The sequence below is a fragment of the Opisthocomus hoazin genome, chromosome 24 (genome assembly GCF_030867145.1).
Source record: "Opisthocomus hoazin isolate bOpiHoa1 chromosome 24, bOpiHoa1.hap1, whole genome shotgun sequence".
NCBI lineage: Eukaryota > Metazoa > Chordata > Aves > Opisthocomiformes > Opisthocomidae > Opisthocomus > Opisthocomus hoazin.
This window is the reverse complement of record NC_134437.1, coordinates 589,056-607,901: the sequence shown is the minus strand read 5'-3', so window position 1 is coordinate 607,901 and position 18,846 is coordinate 589,056. Positions and strand designations below refer to the sequence as shown.

The 18,846-nt window shown below is 60.1% G+C and overlaps 2 protein-coding genes across 7 annotated transcripts in view; one reads left to right on the top strand and one right to left on the bottom strand.

Moving 5' to 3' along the window:
• Positions 1-18,846, bottom strand: part of PAFAH1B2 (platelet activating factor acetylhydrolase 1b catalytic subunit 2) — a 640,582-nt gene that overhangs the window by 384,965 nt on the left and 236,771 nt on the right. The window lies entirely within an intron of this gene.
• The window catches only part of CADM1 (cell adhesion molecule 1), a 129,181-nt gene that overhangs the window by 77,965 nt on the left and 32,370 nt on the right, over positions 1-18,846 (top strand). For all 6 annotated transcript variants that reach the window (XM_075442271.1, XM_075442276.1, XM_075442275.1 and 3 more), the window contains exons 2-5: positions 4,280-4,426; positions 5,508-5,660; positions 8,025-8,162; positions 10,134-10,289. In XM_075442271.1, coding sequence (XP_075298386.1) covers positions 4,280-4,426; positions 5,508-5,660; positions 8,025-8,162; positions 10,134-10,289 — 594 coding nt within the window. The remainder of the gene's footprint in view (positions 1-4,279; positions 4,427-5,507; positions 5,661-8,024; positions 8,163-10,133; positions 10,290-18,846) is intronic.

Sequence of the window (18,846 nt, the reverse complement as noted above, 5' to 3'; positions counted from 1 at the left end):
AAACATAGCACGGGGCTTTCCAACTTGGCCGTGGCAGCGAAACGTGTAAATTGTGCTTTGAGACATCAGAAGACGCATCGTGGTGAGCGTGACTGGTAGGATTCCTCTTTCAAATGGCCGAAGCCCATTAATGTGAAATATGATCGTGTTCTGAGCGACTGCGTTGCTGGCGATGGTTACAAATCGCTCTCTGTCGCCGGATTTGGTGAGAGCTGTGGAGTACAAAAGCGGGATTTGCAGGCGAGCAGGCTTTGTTGCAAGCGAGAAGGTGCCAGCTGGCACGGCCGGCCCCGCCAGATTCTGCCCGGGGTTCCGGGAGCCTGCTCCGCCGTGCCCCCCGCCAGCGACGGGCAGGGTCCGCGCTGGTCCTCGGCGTCCGCCGACGGCAGCCTTTGGAGGGGCGGGCGATGTGTGGCCGGGGGGTGTCATCTGTCGGTATCTGGGTAACAGAGAGACGAGCAGGACAGCTAATCCCAGCGCAGGTGGCGGATCGTAAATCGGCGCTGACGTGGCTGCCGGCCGCGCAGGAACGCGAGGGGCGGGGGCAGCGGCCGCGATGGACGCCAGGAACGCTCTGGGCTGAGCTTCTGGCCAGGAACGCACGCGGTTCTCATTCTGAAGGTCAGAAGAAGACTGAAGAAGACCATTTCATCACGCAGAATTCCCCAGCTGTTTAAAGTAAACACGGCCTCTGGTGCCCGCTCGGACCCCCTGTCCTCTCTTTGAGCAAGCACAGCCCTGGAGGTGGCTTTTCCCCACAAATTTGATGGCTGTGTGCAACTTGCTCGGCTTTGCGGTGTATTTTTCTGAAGCGTTGTGTTTCGGAACGTAAAGATGCTCGCCGCGGTGAGCAAGCTTTAGCCCAATCTTGCACGTTCTCCCCGAGACGAGGAGCGTCACCCGGCAGGGAGCGGGAGCTGCGGCTCGGTGGGAGCTGGGGAGCGGAGCCGTCAGCCCGGCCGGGAGGTGCTGAAAGCCTTCACACACGCGCGCCCACGCTAAAATATGGGCTGAGAAAGAGGGGAAACGGGTCCCTGCTCCGCCACGGCGCGAAGCTGCGTCAGTCGGGCGCCTCCGACTCTTTTCCCGGTCCCTCTTCGGCGAAACAGCAAAGCTCTGTTTGTTTGCCACCGTTGCTGTTCTGGAAGCGCCCTTCGCCACGCGGAGCGGGGTCGGTTTTTGGCCGTGCGGAGTCAGTTGCCGGCCGCGGGAGAGATGTTGGAGAGGGAACAAGAGCTGCTCGAGCGCCGGAAGACCTCGGAGATACTTGACTCGGGGTCGCAAAACCGGTGATTAGATCTTCTCCGAATGGAAAGCTGCCGGTTCAGAGCGTTAGCTGTAAATCTTGGTGGAAAAGAAAATCGTCCTCTGCGTGTGAGGGTCGGATTAAAAGGAGAATCGTTCGGAAGCGGCCCCGCGTGGCTCCGGGCCCCGGTCCCCAGCCGCCTCTGCTCCTGCTCCCCGAAGCCCCCGCCGTGAGCGTTGCTGTGGGCGTGGGTGGCAGCCCCCTCCGCCGCGTGCTGCAGGTGCGCACCCAGAGGTGCAGCCTGGGCCTCACTGCGTGGCTTCGGAGCGTGGCTGCCCAGACCCGGCCCTTGCCGTCCCCGGCGCGGGACCTGTCCAGCTGCAGCCGCCTTGGCGTGCGATGGGAGCCGTGTCCGGCACTGGCGCGCGCCTGTGTTTTGCAGGCGGCCTGGTCTGAAATTGTTGTCATTCTTTCGCCTGTGAAAAGATGTCATGAAATGAGCTCCGTAGCAAGTAATTGGCTTTTCTTGCCAGCGCAATTAGCGTGGATTGTCCATTCTTCTCAGAAGTTCAAGTGTGACGCCTGTAGCTTTTCAAAACGCTCTTGAGAGGCTTCAGGACCAGATGCACTGAGTTCCAGCAGCTTCTTCCAGCGCTGCGTCGTCAACTCTCTCCTCCCTCCTTGAAGCAAATCTGCCGAGCAAGAAGATGGTGCTTTGATTTCCATCTCCTCCTTGCTCTGACAGGTTCTGGTATCTGATGGCAGCGAACAGTCTCGGTGGTTCCTGCAGGCTTCCCGAGGAGACGGGCCGTGATGTTTGTGTGGAAGGATGCTATCTCCGTGATGGATGGGGGGAGCGCAGGGGCTGCTCGGCGAAGAACAGCGGCACGGAGGCAAAGCTGCTGCAGTCAGTGGGTTGCTGGGTGTCTGCTCGCAGCTTCGGGTGGTCGTTCGACCGCCGCCTTCCTTTCAGAGCGCTGAAGCTGGGGGAGGAGTTCTGGCTTTCAACTCGCGTTCACTCCGTTGATTGATCGTGGCGGCGTTTTTTCCTCAAGCGCGTGAACAAATAGTTTGCGTACCGCTGGGGGTTGTTTCCGTTGGCTCAGTTTATGAAGAGGAGTTCTGTTCAGGTTTGTGGGCTTACGTAGGTCAGGTGTCAGGAAAATTGACTCTTTCTCGGAAGGCATCTGTGCCGGTGTCCTGTCGACCGAGTCGGCAGTGCCGCTGCTCGTGATGGAGGACCCGTGGCTCGTGTGTTGGTAGAGATTGAAGGATTGTGCTCACCTCCACGTGTTTGTAATCTTTCCCTCTGTTCTCCCTGACGCTTCGCTCTATCCCAGTGTGCTGCAAGCGGAGAAAGAATTGATTTTCGACATGACCACTGCGTATGAGCCAAGGTCCCTGGGCTGTGTCCAGCTAAGAGGAACCTGTTTGAAACACAATTTACTTGTCCGTGTCTGTGCAGTTTGAACAGCAAGCGCTGCAGTGGTCTAAGGCAGAAAGACGAGCGCAAAAATGAATTGCGCAGGCTCCAGCCAAAGCCGTTCCTCCAGCGTGGCATCCCTCCATCTTCTCCCCCTTCCAGCGAGGGGAAAACCCGATGTCGTTTGTCACGTTGCGCGGAAGGACGCGGCAAATGACGCCGGAGGGTCGCTTTGGGCAAGCGAGGAGACAGGCCTAGCGTTTTCTTCCCTTCCCCTTGCGTTGCAGGTACCCGTTTCGGCCGTTGCTCCTTGTAGATCTGTCCAGTCGGGCCTCCTTCTGTTGGCCCTCCTCAGGCCTTGCCCTCCGGGGGGTTGCCAGTCGGCAGGCACGTTAAGGCTGGTTTTCGATGGTCGCTTTCCTTTGCTTCTCTCAACTCCTGCGACTCTGCGCTGAGTCCGTAAACCTCGTGCCCCCCTTTCCTTTCCTGGGGCAGCGTGTTGTAGCGCTGCGAGTGTTGGCGCGAAGATGGGCCGAAAGAGGTCTCGCTTCACGCTGCCTTTTGATTTAATTTAGAGTTTGTAATTGATGCGGTTCGCGGAAGGAACTTGGGTGGCGAGCGGGAGCAGAGATGAACGCAGATACCCAAAAGCCCGGACTCTTGCGGTCTGGTGCTTCCAGTGAAGCCGCAAATTGAGGTCGCAGAGCCAGAGGAGCTTTGCAGGCGGCGGCCGGATTAGACACCCTGCGATTCGGCACAGACGCCGCGATGCTGGCTGCTGCGGGCCCTGGCGGCAGCGTGTCCCTGCGTGCCCCCTGCCCGCCGTCAGCCCCGGGCCCGCGGGGAGGATGGACGCGCCGTGAGAGGCATCGCGACGGAGCCCGGCCCGCGACGCGGGGCCGCCCAAGGCGTCGCTCAGCGGGGCTGATGTGGCAGCGTCCCGGCGTGAAAAGCTTCAGCGGCTTGAACTTCAAATAATTTATTTCTAAATTACTTCTACTGTAATTCTTATTAATTCAAACAGGCTTCTAAGCTGATGTAAAATTCAGTAAATGGAAGGAACAGTTTAATGAATTGAAAATAGGATTGAGTCTTTTAAAGTAAATGTAAAAAAATATGCTGGCAATAATTGCTCAGATGGAAATCGAATCTTAATAGCTCCGTTAATGATTTGTAGCGAATATTGCGTTTATGAGAGCGTATCAAGCTGATCCTTGTGCAAGAACCTTGTTTTGAATGGGTTTGATAAAATTATTCCCCAGGAGCAGTTAGTAACGTGTCGTATTTTCCTTGCCCTGCTTCGGAGCTCTCCGAACGTCGTGCCGGCTGGAGCCCGGCTGCGGCCGTGCGGGACGGGCGCTGCGCCGCCGTGACGGGTCCCTCGGGCAGCGTCCCGCGGTCCGGCCTCGGCTCCGCCGGCTCCCCCGAGCCCCGCGGACACCCGGTACCTACGGGAAAACGGAACGGCGAAGCGCGTCCGTGGGACGTGCTGGCGGGCACGAGTCGCGCGAGCGCTGGCGGGCACGCGGCGGCGGGGGGGGTTTCACCTCGCGTGAAGCTCGCTGGCGTCGCTTCTGACGTCGCCGTGTCGTCTTTGCTCTCTCTCGAAGGTGATGGCCAGAACTTGGTGACGGAAGACGTGACGGTGGTGGAGGGAGACGTGGCCACCATCAGCTGCCGAGTGAAGAACAGCGACGACTCGGTGATTCAGCTGCTGAACCCCAACAGACAAACGATTTATTTCCGAGATTTCAGGCGTAAGTTTCCCCTTCCCGTGTCTGGCAGCGACTTCTCCCGCGCCCCGCTCGCACTCGGGAGAACCCGTTGGCCGAGACCCCTTCCTTTAGTGTGATGCTAGAGACGTTCGGTGTAGTCGGTTCTTCGGCGGGCGGGTGGGACGGGCTGTCATAGTCTTCCTCCCTAACGGAAACCTTGACGGTCCGCTGCAAGAGTCAGGCCGTCTTACTTCGCAGCAGGCATTGGCTGCAGTAATTCAGGGTGAATTGTGATCGAGTGCCAAATATTTGGCTGGTGCAAACAAATTGGACAGGGCCACGCCGAGACGGCGCAGCCTTCTCCGAGGCCATCTGTGTGGTTCCGAGACGGTCTGTGCTGCCTTATAACCAGAACCCGACCTCCCGTCTCCGGGTGTCCCGTGAGCGGCCGTTGCGGCCACGCCGTGGAGCGGGGCACCTGCAGGGCCCCGCTGTAAATCAGCTGCCGTGACGTGGGACGGGAGGCGGTGGTACGGCGTGCCCGGCGCTGCGGACACGCGCGGCAAGCCACGTCCTCTGCCAAGACCCTCTGCGAGCCGAGGACACGCACGTGCCAGGGTGGCTTGCTCCGCTCGGCCGCTGCTCAAGGCCCTTACGTTCGGCTGGTGAGATCTCAAACGCTCAGTTTCCACATTCTGAAAAGAACTTAGGCGGCCGTTACCGGTCAGGAAACACGTTTGAAACTCCACTGTTCCCAGTTCTGTTCTCTTTCACACTGTCCCTCGTCCACTGACCGCTTATGGTCAGGACCGGGTCCGTGTAGAAGCGTCTTTTCACAATAAACATCCTACCTACACGTCCCGAAGCCGTCTGGTAATAAAACCAACGATTCGGTTCTGTGCCCGGAGGTCTGCGTACGTTGGTTCTTTGTAATGACCTGAGAACGGAAATAGTGCGTGGGTCCGGACTCCAAGGTAAGAAGGGGGCCGGGGGGTGCGGTCAGGCACCCGGCGTTGCTGGTCGGGGTGCGGCTGCGCTTTCTGCAGCCCTCGGACCCGGCTGTGCGGCGGGAGGGGACGCTGCGGCTCTCGGCGCGGTCACTGAGGGTGTGCTTGCCCCGCAGCGCTGAAGGACAGCAGGTTCCAGCTGGTGAACTTCTCCAACAGCGAGCTCCGAGTGTCCCTGACCAACGTCTCCGTTTCGGATGAAGGGCGGTACTTCTGCCAGCTCTACACTGATCCCCCGCAGGAGATTTACACGACGATCACGGTGCTCGGTAAGGACCGAACGGGCGCGCGCGGTCGGCTTTGCGGCCCCTGGGCGCGCCGGCTCCGCGGGACGGGGCTCCGCACGGCGTCTGGAGAGAGCTCTGCGGGCGCCTCGGGACGTGCTCCCACCCCGGAGGGGCCGCGTCCAGCCCACGGCGGGCCGGAGCCGCGCGCGCCTGGCCCCCTCCATCCCTCCCGCGCGCGGGAGAAGGCGCGTCTGTTAGCGAGACGGGAGCGTCGGTCGCGGTGGTTGCGTCTCCTTCGGTGAAGTGAGAAGGAAGTCAGCCGGAAAGGAGAAGCTGTAGAAGATGTCTTTCAATAATCATCTGATACGCAGAGGGAAAGTAAATTAGCGTGGATGCTTCGTGGCTTGGTAGAGCCGTTCCGTTTGTGGATTTTGTGCTGTCAGCGATCAGACGCCGCCGATCACGTGCCGCGTCTTTGCTTCCAAAACTCGAGGACTCGAGAGACTGCAGTTTAATGAGGAGCGACAGCATCTTTGCTCGCCCGGGATGTTCCTTAAGGGTAAATATGACTGACAGCGTCGCTGGCGAAGCGCCTGCCGGTGCGAAGACGCCGCGGCTTTTGCGCGTGTGTCAGTCGACTTCCGCATCCAGCGGGATCTCGAGCTCCACTAATGGACAGCGATAGCTTCCTGCGCGCGTCGGCGACAACGCGGCTCCCGCCTGAGAGCGCGCGAGGTCTCTCGTCTGACGTCGTGGCCTTGCTCCCTAGCTCAGGAATGGCCCTCTGCGGAGCCGGGCTCCGCCGTGCGCCCTCCCCTCCGTCCCCCAGCGCAAGCGGGGAAGATGGAGGTTTGTTATTAGGAGAGCAAGGAGGGGGCTCTTCCCCGCAGCCAGCGTTTGTGCGGAGCGACCGGGCACCGTCACGCCAAGGACAGCACCTCCTTCCAGCCTGCCGTGGCCCTGAGGAGGAGGAGAGGGCAGGGGAGCGGTTCTGCGTGTCGGCGGTGTCGGTCCTCCTGGGAACGCGCTCCCCACCGAAGGTCTCGTGGCCGTGGCTCGGACGTCGGTGCGTCGCCGGCTCTGTCGGAGGGGAGCTGGGCGGCCCTGCCTCCAGTGCCGCCGGCTTCGGGGCGCGGGGCGAAGCGTCCCGGCGTGCTGCTCTGCGGCCGGTGCTGCAGGGAGCTTCGCGCTTGCTTCCCCCGCGCTCCGAGCTCTGCGGCGACGCGGCGTGTAGATGTGTTCGTGCTTAATTGGAGCACGTGCAGGGCTCAGACATGTAGCCCGTTCTGCTCTTTCGAGAGACAAGCCACAAGTGACTCATTAGTCCATTTGATCATCCGGATGGTATTTATACATATTTGTTCTTCGTTAGCGCAGCAACCTGTTAGTCACATCTGAACCGCGCCGTTGCGCAGTCATATTGATGAGAGTAAGGCCGAGGTTCCTCGGGAAGTTCGGGGCTTTTTCTGACGCCGCAGCTCAGCGCTGCACAAGCTCCTGGCGCTCGTCGTCTCCTGGCTTTTGCCTCGCGGGGCTCTCGCGGGGACGAGGGTCCTTGTTCTGTGTCGGGATTTTTAAGCCTGTTCGTCACACCTCTGGGTCACCCGCGGTGGTTGTTATCCCCCTGAAGTTTTAACCTCTTGCTCGATATCACCGGATTATTTTTCATGGGGTGTAGTCTGCTGGCTTGGTGTTTTACACAGAAGGCGGGTGCCTGGAGAGGGTGGCGAACTGGCGTCCGGAGGCATGGCCCTGCGCTGCGGGTGCCTGTCGCTGGGTGCCCAGCTGGCTCTCTCCTCTCTGGGACGGTGGTTTGCCGTGCTTCGAGGGGGACACCGTGTTGGCTCGGAGGTGACGGCGTGCCACGCCGGGCTTGTGCTCGGCGGCGTCTTGAGCGTCTTAAATGAGCTTGATGTTTGCTGGCCGGCTCCCACTCCTCAGGGTGAGGCTTGATGCTGGACAGCGGGGGAGGAAAATTGCCTTGCGAGGTTCGGGGCACGGTAAGTAACGCGCTTCCAAACGTCAGCGCTGGCGTTCCCGCTCCTTGTCGGGAGGAGTCGGGAAACGTGCGCGGAGCCGAGCTGTGTTTCTGAACAGCGACACGCGCACGCAGGCGAGTAGCGCGAGGACTGGAGCCTTCCCTGGGCCGGTGCCTGCCGGGGGGGGAGCAGAAAGATACAAACGTGAGAAGTCGTAATTTGTGAAACTGCGATGATGATTAGGTGGAGAGTGAAAGTGCTTACTCTGATTGCTGCGAGTCGCCTATCGAAGGACTCGATCGATTGAAAGATCAAAGAAAGGCTGGTGGCGAGGTTCCTCTGGTAGAATTCGCGGGTTTTCCTTGCGTTAGGGATCAGAAAATGTTCTTTTCATCAGCTGTGTGTTGTGTTGTCTCTCTCTTTGTAGTCCCGCCACGCAACCTGGTGATTGACATCCAGAAAGAGATCGCCGTGGAGGGAGAAGAGATCGAGCTGAACTGCACTGCCATGGCCAGCAGACCAGCCACCACCATCAGATGGTTCAAGGGCAACAAGGAGCTCACCGGTAGATGCAGCCTCTCGGTCACTGGCTTTGTTCAGAGCGCCGGAATGATTTATGTAGCGCCGGCTGTTTGTTCTCTGTTGCCACTTTAAGGGAGAGGAAAAAAAAAAAAGAGAAAAGCAAAGCAAGAGAAAAATGTAGAGCGAGCTGCTTGAAACACCAGCTCAGGAACAAAGGAGTACGTGGGCAGACAGCTTATTCTCTAGCACAGAAGGCTGAGCTCCATTTTGTCCTCTGCCTCCCTGCCAGGCTGGAGCAGAGGGTCCTGCGGTCTCTCTGTGGCTGCAGGTCACCTTGCGGAGCCCCGGAGCTGCGCGTGCTGCCGCGGCGCTCGCTGGAGCTCTCTGCCCTGCCTTGGGGACGCGGAGGATCGTCTGCGCTTTGGGCTGCGGGGGTTTTCCTTCGCCCTGGCGCCTGGCTCTGGTGTTTACAGAGCGTTTCCTCGGTGTTCGGCTGCGTGTTCGCGCAAGGCGGGCATCTCCGGCTCCCTGACGCCCGGTTGCTCCCGGGGTTTGCGCGTTCACATCGGTGACTCCGGCTGCACGTGACGTGCCGTTCATTGAAGTCCGCGTGCAGACGTGCGCTTGGTTGACACCACCTTTGCGCTTCACCCGGTCCGAGGCACGGAAGGGCTCTCTGCAGGAGTCCCGACTCGTTCCTTCCAATCCAGCCTCCCTGCAAGGGCGAGATAAAACCCTCTCTGTGAGTCCAACACCTGCGAGCGCCCGAGCAGGCCGTGTGCCGGGGAAGGCGGGGTGCAGACCCGCGCCCCGAGGCGGTGCCCCGCTGGCTCCCACAGAATCACAGAATAGTAGGGGTTGGAAGGGACCTCTGTGGGTCATCTAGTCCAACCCCCTGCCCAAGCAGGGTCACCTACAGCAGGCTGCACAGGACCTTGTCCAGGCGGGGCTGGAATATCTCCAGAGAAGGAGACTCCACAGCCTCCCTGGGCAGCCTGGGCCAGTGCTCCGTCACCCTCAGAGGGAAGAAGTTCTTCCTCATGTTCAGACGGAACTTCTTGTGCCTCAGTTTGTGCCCATTGCCCCTTGTCCTGTCACTGGGCACCACTGAAAAGAGCTTGGCCCCATCCTCCTGACACCCACCCTGCAGATATTTGTAGGCATTTATGAGGTCCCCTCGCAGCCTTCTCTTCTTCAGGCTGAACAAGCCCAGTTCCCTCAACCTCTCCTCGTAGGGGAGATGTTCCAGTCCCCTCACCGCTCCCGGCGCGGCTGTCGTCGGAGCGGCGTACGGATCCTGCCGTCCGGATCCTGCCGTCCCTGCCCGGGCTTCTTCCCCGTCCCGGCGGGCAGCGGCGCGGCCACGGTTGACGCGTTGTGCTCGACCTGTCCGGCTCCTCGATGGAGTTCGCTGGCGGAGGCAGCTGAGTCCCAGCTCCCCTTTCCTCTGCGGGCCCTGAGATGAGCAGCGGCTGCTTGCGGTCCCAGCTCACCCTGCTGATTCTTTGATAGGTGTTTTTAAACGGAGAAACCGGCGTACATTATACAGAAATGTTTTCTGCTTGAAAGGCCTCCGCTACAAAAGTTCCTCTTAGCGTTTTTGCTGTGAGTTCTTAAATGAAAAGCCACGGATAAGAGTGTTTGAAACCCAGGTGGAGGTGAGCTGTCAGCAAGCGCTTGCTGAGTGACGGAAAAATCCGTTTTCTGCTCTCCTGTCTGTTCTTCCTCCTTGTTTCAGCATCCTTCGGGCAGCCGGTCCCGGGCTGTGCGTGGCTCCAGGCACCGCTGCTGCGCTCGCCTTCACGTGGAGCACTGCTGTTAATTGAGCCAGCCTGCTTAATCACTTCCCCAGCTAACTGCTGGTTCAGGAGGGGCAGGGGATGTGCAGCGCGTTGCTTTAGGAGTTTGGGGACGGCGCAGGGCGCTTGTTAGTCGCTGCGGTGGGGTGGCGTGGGCGTTAGCTGGCGGCAGCTCCCGCCCGTGGTCACGCTGCTCTCCGCTCCTCTCCCCGCAGGCAAGTCCGAGGTGGAGCAGTGGTCCGACATGTTCACGGTGACCAGTCAGCTGGTGCTGAAGGTGGGGCGGGAGGACGACGGCGTCCCGGTCGTCTGCCTGGTGGATCACCCTGCCGTCAAAGACTTGCAGACGCAGCGTTACCTCGAAGTCATGTGTGAGTAGCAGAACTTCTTTTTTTAAACTCGTGAAGTTCCTTAAACTGCTCCCTGCAGGAGCCATTCGCTGCGTGATGAAATCGTGCCGGAGATGGGGGTTGTATCCTGTTGTTCAAAAACTGAGATCAAAACGCCGGGTGCCGCTTCGCGGGTGCAGCCGCGGCTTTTCCTAGCCCGGCTGCAGCACGAGAAACGCGTGCCACCGCTCTCTTTAGGACTCAGTTTCTCCGCGTAGAGTTTGCACCGTCAAAGGTCCCTGGCTGGGTGTCGCGGTTGTCAGAACAGATTAAATCTGCGGGTTTTTCCTTTAGCAACCTACTTACCTCTTCGAGAAGCGCTTCTGTACGGCCGCGTCGAAGCGACTGGCCGCCACCGGAGTTTACCGGCGGTGCCTTGGTACCGTGCCAGGGAAGCTCGGCGTCGCGCAGCACCAGCCGGGTTTCTAAACCGGAGTTCCACGAGTTATGCAGAGTGAGAAGGCCAGCCTCTGCTCTGCGACGCTCCTGCCGTGCTCGGTGTTAATAACGCGTTTCACTTCGTTTAGGAACCGCTCCGCTGCGTGGGACGTCAGCCAGCTTCGTGAGCAGGTGCCGGAGACAGCCGGGGCCGCAGAGCGGAGCGGCTCCTGGGGCGAAGCCGGACCGTCCTCACGGCGAGCCTGGCTGCGCCGGCGTGCTGGGACGGGTCGGAGCGCGGCTGTCTGCAGGCGCACTGCAGCCAGAACGTTACGGTCGAAGGGGAAGTTTTGCGTTAATTTATTTCGTCTGCTTCATTACGTGGTTTCATTATGAACATCTTGGTTACAATTCTCATATCTCTGAAGCTAGCGGGAAGTAATGTTCCCGCGATGAGGAAAACAGGAATGATCAGATACTGCCTAAATTGGCAGGTACGAGATTTCTGGCGACCGTGGTAATGTGTAATTCATTTATGCAAACTCCGTGTCCATTAACATTTCGTGTAGAGCTCCATTAGCTTTAATAATACATGAGCACCTTTGTGAGGCTTGATCGAATACTGAACGGGGCGAAAAAGAAAATCCCATCTCCCCCGTCCTGTGGAGGCGTTGAAATCTTGCCGGCTTTCTTCGCCTTGTTTGAAAGGGCATCGCGTGACCTTCAGGCTTCCTTTCGGAAATCCCTCCGACGTCCTCGCCGTTTGGTGGGATGGGAGAGGGCCCCTGCTTCTGCAGAAGACGTAACCACGTTTTATTCCATTCTTCCTCAAATAATTCCCCTCTGGAGTACTGTTGTCGGCAGCCTTCTCGGGGCTCCCACGCGCTGCAGGCAAAGCACGCATGGACTGCGGTTATCGGGACGTCCTCCGGGACGCACGCCGTCCTCCGCTGTCGCGCTGGAGGCTCCGCGGCGTCGCTTGCGCGGGTTTCTGCCCTTGGCACCGATCTCAGCGTCTCCTCGGGTCCTTCGGAGCTGTCGGTTGGGCTGGAGCTGGCGCTGAGCCGCCTCGGCAGGGAGCGGGGGTGAGGAGGAGCAGGGCTCCCAGGACGGCGTGTGCCGGAGCGCGTGCGGGCGCTGGCGTTCATACCTGCTGCTGCCCCCGAGCTGGGGCAGGAGGCGCGGACCGAGCCAGCTTCTGCCGTTGCGCTTTTCCCGGCTTGTTGGCCGATGGCAGAGCGGGAGCAGGAGGAAGATCCTCTTGTCTTCGCGGACAGGCACCTCGCTCAGAGCTCCCGTGGACACCGGCTCGGCCTCTCGGGGAGCGTGGGCTCCTACGGTGGGACCTGAGCGATGCTCCTCGACTGCTTTGGAGATGGGGGCTTCGCAGTCGGAGCAGGGGGCTCCTCCGGACCGCTGCCCAGGCGTGCCGACCTCCGAACCTCCAGAGCTGCTGCCCTTGCAGCCAGAGCCGTCGCTCGGCTGCGTGGCTTGCGCAGGTCTCTGCTCTGAGGTTCTCTCCCCGCAAGTCCTGCCTGTTCCCCCCAAGGGCACGGCGGACCCGCCCCGTCGGAGCAGCGGCCGGGCACGGGAAGATGCTTCTCTCGGCAAGCGTTGCGTTGCTGCGCACTCAATGTGTCCAGCTCGAGCGCAGAATACGGTGGGGAAGGACAGAGGATGACGGATGGAGCCTTCTCCGATAACGAGGTGGTTTTTGTCTGACCGAATTCCGCAGCGCGGAGAGGTTTTTTCCAAGACGCAGCTCAAAAGTTGGGGAGGTTTTTTTCCCAGACAAAAAGCCAAGCAGAAAACAAAAAGCCTGCGTAGTTTGCGGAGTCGGGGAGGGAGCGGCGAGTCGCTTGTCGTCGCTGGAAGCTACTCACGATGCCGGCCCCTGCCCGCGCGTGCCCTTCGGAGGGGAGCGGGCACGGGCAGAGTGCGGGGTCGGGGTGGTGGGCGGCAGCGAGGGCGATGGGAGGCAGTTCTTCCCCCAGACTCCCTTCGGTCTCCCTTCAGAAGTTTTCCTTTTCTCTTGCTAAGGTGATTTTCTCCAGGCTCGGTCAACAAGGACCGTGGGTGTCGTTGCCCTCTGGAGTGCTTGTGCTGGGGCCCGTTTGGCGGGGTTGCCCAAAATATGTGTTGATTTTATGGAAATGTTGATTTTGAAATTGATTTTATGGAACTGTTCTCCTCTGCTGAGAAGAGGAAGAAGGATGCAGAAACTGAAGTCTACAAGGTGACCTGGTTCTCTGTTTCAGGAACAGTTCCTCCGAACGCTTTCCTCTGCGGTAGCTCGAAGGGAGCGTGAGGCTGTGGGGTTGTTGCGGTTCTCCGTCGCTTCCAGGAGACGTTTCCGAAGGGCGCTGGCCTCCTCCCCCGGCCGGGGCTGCTCCGGGTGTCCCGGCCGGCAGGGAGGGAGCAGGCGATGCTCTTGGAGCGGGCCAGGCAGAGCAGGGTCCGGCTCTGCGCAGGGGGACGCCGCGGGGCTCGGCACGGCGGCTGCGCCCGCGGCACCGGCACGGGGTGGGCAGCACCGGACCCGCTCTCGCTCGGCCGAGGGTGAGCAGGGCAGTTGTTCCCCGTGCCCTGCTGCCGCCCTGTTCTCTTGCTGGGTGCCTGCAGGCATCCGGGTGCTGAGGGTGCCACGTCCCTGCGGCGTGCACGGGCACCTCCCGGTAATGCCGCTCCGCAGCAAACCGAGCCTGGCGAACGGCGCCGGGTACTCGCGGCAGCGATAACGCTCCCGCGCTTGGTTAACGGCCCCGCCAGCGAGCGTACGGCCCTCGGCGGCGGGCGGCCGCGCGCTGCTGCCTGCGCTGGGCTGCCGTGGAGACGCCCCGCGCTTCGGGCCGGGCTGGCCTGCCCTTGCGATTCAGCTCCGCCGGGGAGGGGTGGAAACCTGGCGCGTCGGGTGTAATTTTAGAAAGGAAATGAAGCAACAAAACGCATTAAAATGTCATTAAGGAATTGAATGGAACCAGTTATTCCCAGAGACGTTGAGGTTCGGCCTCTGTGCTACTGCTCCTTATCTCGTTACGTGATGCTGGAAGCGCAGGTGTCAGAGTCTTGCTTTGGCATTTTACCTGGGTTGGTCGTTTGGGCTTTTCGGAGTTATAATTAATTGCACGTTCGTTTTTACAGTACCTACACGTGTACTTTTGAAAAATGAGCCCGTGGAATCTGTTACGGCCTTTGCTGTTACGATGGGAGGCTTTTTTTCACCCGATTATGTTAAAAATCAGCCATACACGTTATGCTGTTGCATCTGCAGTAATCCTTATGTTTCTATCAAGTACAAATATTAATTGCGTACTATGCAGCAAAGCGATTAACATCGATGTAATTTATCATCTGGAGATTTCTAAAAAGGAATAAATGAGTTGTTTTGTTCAGTGAGGTGTTGACCCCTTCAGAAACTTTGATTTAAAGCAGTTGTTTTTTTCTGTTAGCGAATATGAAAAGCCCCCCAATCAGCCGAGTGTTCAGTGATTTGATTTTCTGGGGCATTAGCCGCTCTCGGTGGTGACATTTCCCAGCTGGGTGCTCGTTTGCAAGCTCGTTAATAAGGTTTTCTCGCAGGAGTGCTGTAGGGAGCAAGGGGCAGCCAGCGCGGCCGGGGCTCTGCCTTTACGCAGCACCAAGCAGCGCATGCGCTGCGGAGCGCACGAGGGCAGCGCTGGCACCGACCCTCCCTGCCCGGCTCCTTTCCCCGCCGCCAGCCAAGCGCGTCGGTGCCTCCAGGCGAGGCCAATCTTGCCAGGTCGTGCTTGGGGCGGAAGAGCTCTCGCGGAAGAGCTGTGAAGCGCCAGTCCTGCGCCTGCTCCTTGCTTTAAACACGGGATCCATTCACTTGGGGGGTTTGGGTGTTGTGGCTGAGAAGCAGCAATGCAGACTTGTCCTCGCGGAAGGTGAGGAGCAGACGCGGGATTGCCGGGGCTGCGCCACCTCCGACGCAGACTTCGGTCCCCGATAAGAGCCCGCTTGATTTGAGGATAAAGGTGGCAGCTGTATTTATGCCCGTGTCTACAAACGTTAACTTTGATGCCTCCTTGTCACGTGGAAAAGCACGGTCCTGCTCTCCCGCTCGCCCGCCGGCGCGGTAGGGTACCGGGACGGCCCGGAGCCGGGGCCGCTTCGTGCCGCAGAACCGGGCGGAGATGAGGAGCTGGGTGAAATGGTGCCCGTGCGAAGGAGGACGAGGGCAGCGTGGTCTGCGGGACTCTGCGGCTGGAGTCGCCCGTGGCGGGCGGGAACGCGGCCTGACCCGCGGGATCCCGCTCCCGGGGACGCCGTCTGGCATCGGCTTTGCCGAGAGGTGGCATCAGGAATTAACGCCGTCATCGCAAAATGGGTGTCAGCGCTTGGATTCGGGACCTAATTCCGCACCGCGGGCGAGAGCGGTTTCGGCTGGATCAGCGGAGGGATCCATCTTGCCGTTTGCCCCGTTCGCGTGTTCGTGTGCTCTCCCCCCAGGCAGCGCGCAGGAAGGAGCCTCCCGGGGGTCTTCCCACCTCGGCCGGGACGGGCTCGCTGGCTTGGCGCTGGCGGTGCTCGGCGAGGCTTCGCAGTCGCCCGGGCGGCGGAGGAGAAGCGCTGGTTCCCAGGGTGCTTTTACTGCGCGGTAGTGACCGTTTCGGTGCAGGCTTTGTGTTTCGAGGGGACACATTGCTGCGTCGCAGGAGCCGTGTCGCGTGCCCGGAGATGGCTGGAGGAGCGGGAGCTGCTGCGGCGTGGCGGTTCAGCGTGGCCCCAGGGAACACGCGGGGCGAGCACGAAGCAGGTTTTCTACAGCAGCTTCCAGTAGCTCTTGTGCACAGTGAAATTACTGGAGTAAGTTGCTAACTGGCAGTTATCTCAAAGGACGATCGTTAGGGAGTAATCAGCAAGCGATGGTACGTTTAGGGTGAATGCGCTGGCCCGGGTGCTTGGCCCGATGCTGTTTGGTGCTCCCACGAAGTGCTTCAAAAGTCCCTGTCAAGAGTCCTTGCTGATGGCGCAGATGCCGGGCGAGCAGCGAAGAGGAGGAACTGGGGCAGGCGCAGAACAGACTCCTACGCCGCGGAGCTTCCGGAGCGGGCAGCGGGTGCCCCGAGGGCCGGCCGGCGGCGAGACGTGCTCGGCGGCGGTGCCGGCTGGGCGCCCGCGGAGCCCTCGTGCGCGGCCCGGTAGCTGGAGCAGCGCTCCCGGTGCAGGCTCTCCGGCGCGGAGGGCCACGGAGCGGTTTTCGGCGCGGGGTCGGGCTGGCAGGCGCGCGCTGCGCCTGTTGTAAAAGAAATCTCATCAAACGCAGAATGGGTTTGTAATAAGTTTTTCAAATTGGTTGCTGCTGCAGCGTAACCTTTGGACTACTGGTATTTAACCTTGTGTATCATGCTTAGCTTTTGAATGAATTTAGCTTAATAAAGGTGCCTTATTAAATTACCGGGCTGTTTTTTTCAGCTGCTGGAGATAGGCAGACTAGGAAATAGCTCTGGGTTGTTAGGTCTAATTGGCTGCCAGTGGAGGACGCGGTGGCTTAGATGCGTGGATGCCGGCGTTTGTTTCTGTGCAGCGATGCGGCGGCACGACGTTACGGGGTTCCCGGTCGAGGATTTCGGGCTGCTGGAACTCTGCTGCCGCTTGCCTTCCACCCAGGGTCGCGTCCGAGACGGTCATCGCCCCAGCTCGTGCAGCCACGGATGTCACGACTGGAACGTGGCCGGTTAACGACGTGGTGAGCAGGCGGCAAGCCACCAGTCCGGGCACTGGAGACCAGCACAGCTCGGCCGGTGCGGGCTGCGGAACGCCGCCATCCAGTGCGGGAACCGAGCTCGGGATCCCACGGTGCTCGGCACGGTGCAGAGCTTCGCGGACAGAGCGCGTCATCCGAAGAGAACACGCTGACCCTGACGAGGCGGGACGCTTCGCAGCGGAAGGAGAACTTCAGGTTATCCGAAGGCAAAGAGGAAAAGTGACACCGCCACCACCCCCAGATTCCTGCTTGAAGCAAGTGAAGTTGTTTTTGTCTGCCCTGAGCCTAATTAGAGCGTCGGTTCTCCTGAGTGCCCAGCGTCCTTCTGGGTCCTTCAGACCTGCGAAGCGTTTCCGTAAGAGCCTGCTGTAATTACTGGCGAGTCCTGCTTAGGAGAGGCGTTCGCTGTGAGAACTCTCTCGGGACCGCTCTCGTCTTCACGAGCGCGCGCACGTGTGCTAATAAAGCCCGGGCTTACGTTGCAGGTGACACCTCTGCGGTGTCCGCATCAAAGCGGTATGGGTCCACCCTGCTGCTCGCGCCGGTGCGATGAAGGGCTCGCCTCCCGCCGTGCTGGGGGAGCTCGCGCCGTTCGCCGTTCCTTCTCCGTGCGCAAGCCTTCGGCGCATTCCTCTCGATTTCCATAAGCAATTGTCAGCTGGTAACCAGCTCATTAGGAATACTCAAATTCATCTGACGAAGCGGGCTGGGAGCAACAGGAGGTAGATGCGAGCGGCAGAAGGCGTTGCGCGGAGCCCTCTCGGCACAGGGCGCCGCAGTCTGTGCTCCCATGTAAACGGGGCTGAAGAGGCTTCCTCGGCTCTCTACGGCGCGGAGCGCGGCGGTGCTTCTGGCCTGGGCGCCCGGGTACGGCCGCAGAGCCAGCAGAAACCGCGAGCAGATGGCTGGGGGTGGGGGTTGGGAGCGAGAGGCGAGCCCGAGCGCAGCGCCTGAGATGCTGCTCCTGGTTCGCCTGCTGCCTGGCGCTTGGCCGAAGTCGTCTTCCCGCGCTCACGCGGTGCGCAGAGCGAGCTTAGCGCAGCATCTCAGCGCTGCTGTTCGCTTCCCACGTCCCTCCCAGGCTGGCTTGTACGTCAGAGACCTGGAGCGCCTCGGCCGTACCCGCGCCCGGCTGCGATGGGGAGCCCGGCTGCGCGGGGACGGGTCCCTGCCCCGGGGTTTGGCTCCAGGGCATGCTCGGGGGCTCCTTCACCCTTCCACGAAGGACCTTTGGTCCCCAGCTCGTGCCCGGAACGTACCGGTCGCTGCCGTGTCCTCACTTCCCGTGCCCAAAGCGCTCGGCGTGTTTTCGGCCGCGCCGGAGCCGCCCGCGGTCCCCGGGGGCTGGGGCTCTGCCCCTCGGGCGCGCGACACCCCGCAGCGTCGCAGTCCCCGAGCGGCTGCCGCCGCTGCCAGCCGCGGAGACGCCCGCGGTCCCCGGGGGCTGGGGCTCTGCCCCTCGGGCACGCGACACCCCGCAGCGTCGCAGTCCCCGACTGGCTGCCAGCCGCGGAGCCGCCCGCGGTCCGCGGCTGCGAGGAGCGTCCGTGGTGGGGATTAGTTTATGAAATGTTTGTGGTGTAGTCATCTCAGGAGAGGATTTACTCGTGTAGCTTATTCCATTACTGAAAATTATGAGAGTTTAAATTGGTTAAATCCTGACACGGGGTTTTTTTTTTCCCTAATCTCTATTATTCCATAGGCAGCATGTTAATGAGTTAAACACAGTTAATAAAATGCAGCAAGCCAATATTTTCGGTAGCAGTTACTCTCAAAGGAAATAGAAACATTTAAATGGTTTCAACCTTTATGCATGCTGATTTTTCTGCCTTCCTTTGTTCCTTACAGTTGAGTAAGTTCCTGAGAAATATATATGGCTTAATGGCATCGCAGCACCGAATTGATTTCTCGCGCTGATACCGTTTTAGCTACAGCTCGGATTGCGTTTTTAATCTGTGTTTCAGTTGCAGGAGGTAATGAATTTTTTAATTGCGGACTCCGGGTTTGCGGTTTGGCTGATGGTTTTTTTCCTGCAGGCTCTTTCCGAAGCGTTTGTGAGCTGGCTCCCTGACTCTCGGCACTGTAATTCTCTCTGTTTATTTTAGGAGTTCGAGGAGCTCCGTTTGGGCGGAATAAAACCTTCTGTTGCTCAGACAGCGGCGGCGGCTTCTTTCTGTGTTTCTAAGGAGCCGCTCTCGCGAAGCCCAGCTATTAATATGCGCGGGCGCCGAGCGTTGTCATACAGTAATGGACGACACACGATAAAACCTATCAGCTCCACGCTCCGCAAGCATCTCTGCCTTCACCTCCGTGCGAGGGCAGAGCAGTTCCTTGTAGCTGGAGCGCGTTCGGAGATAAACTCCGGGGCCGGGGCCGGGCGGGCAGCGGCTGCCCCGCGCTTCGGGCGGGCGCGGCGGCTCACGGAGCGGT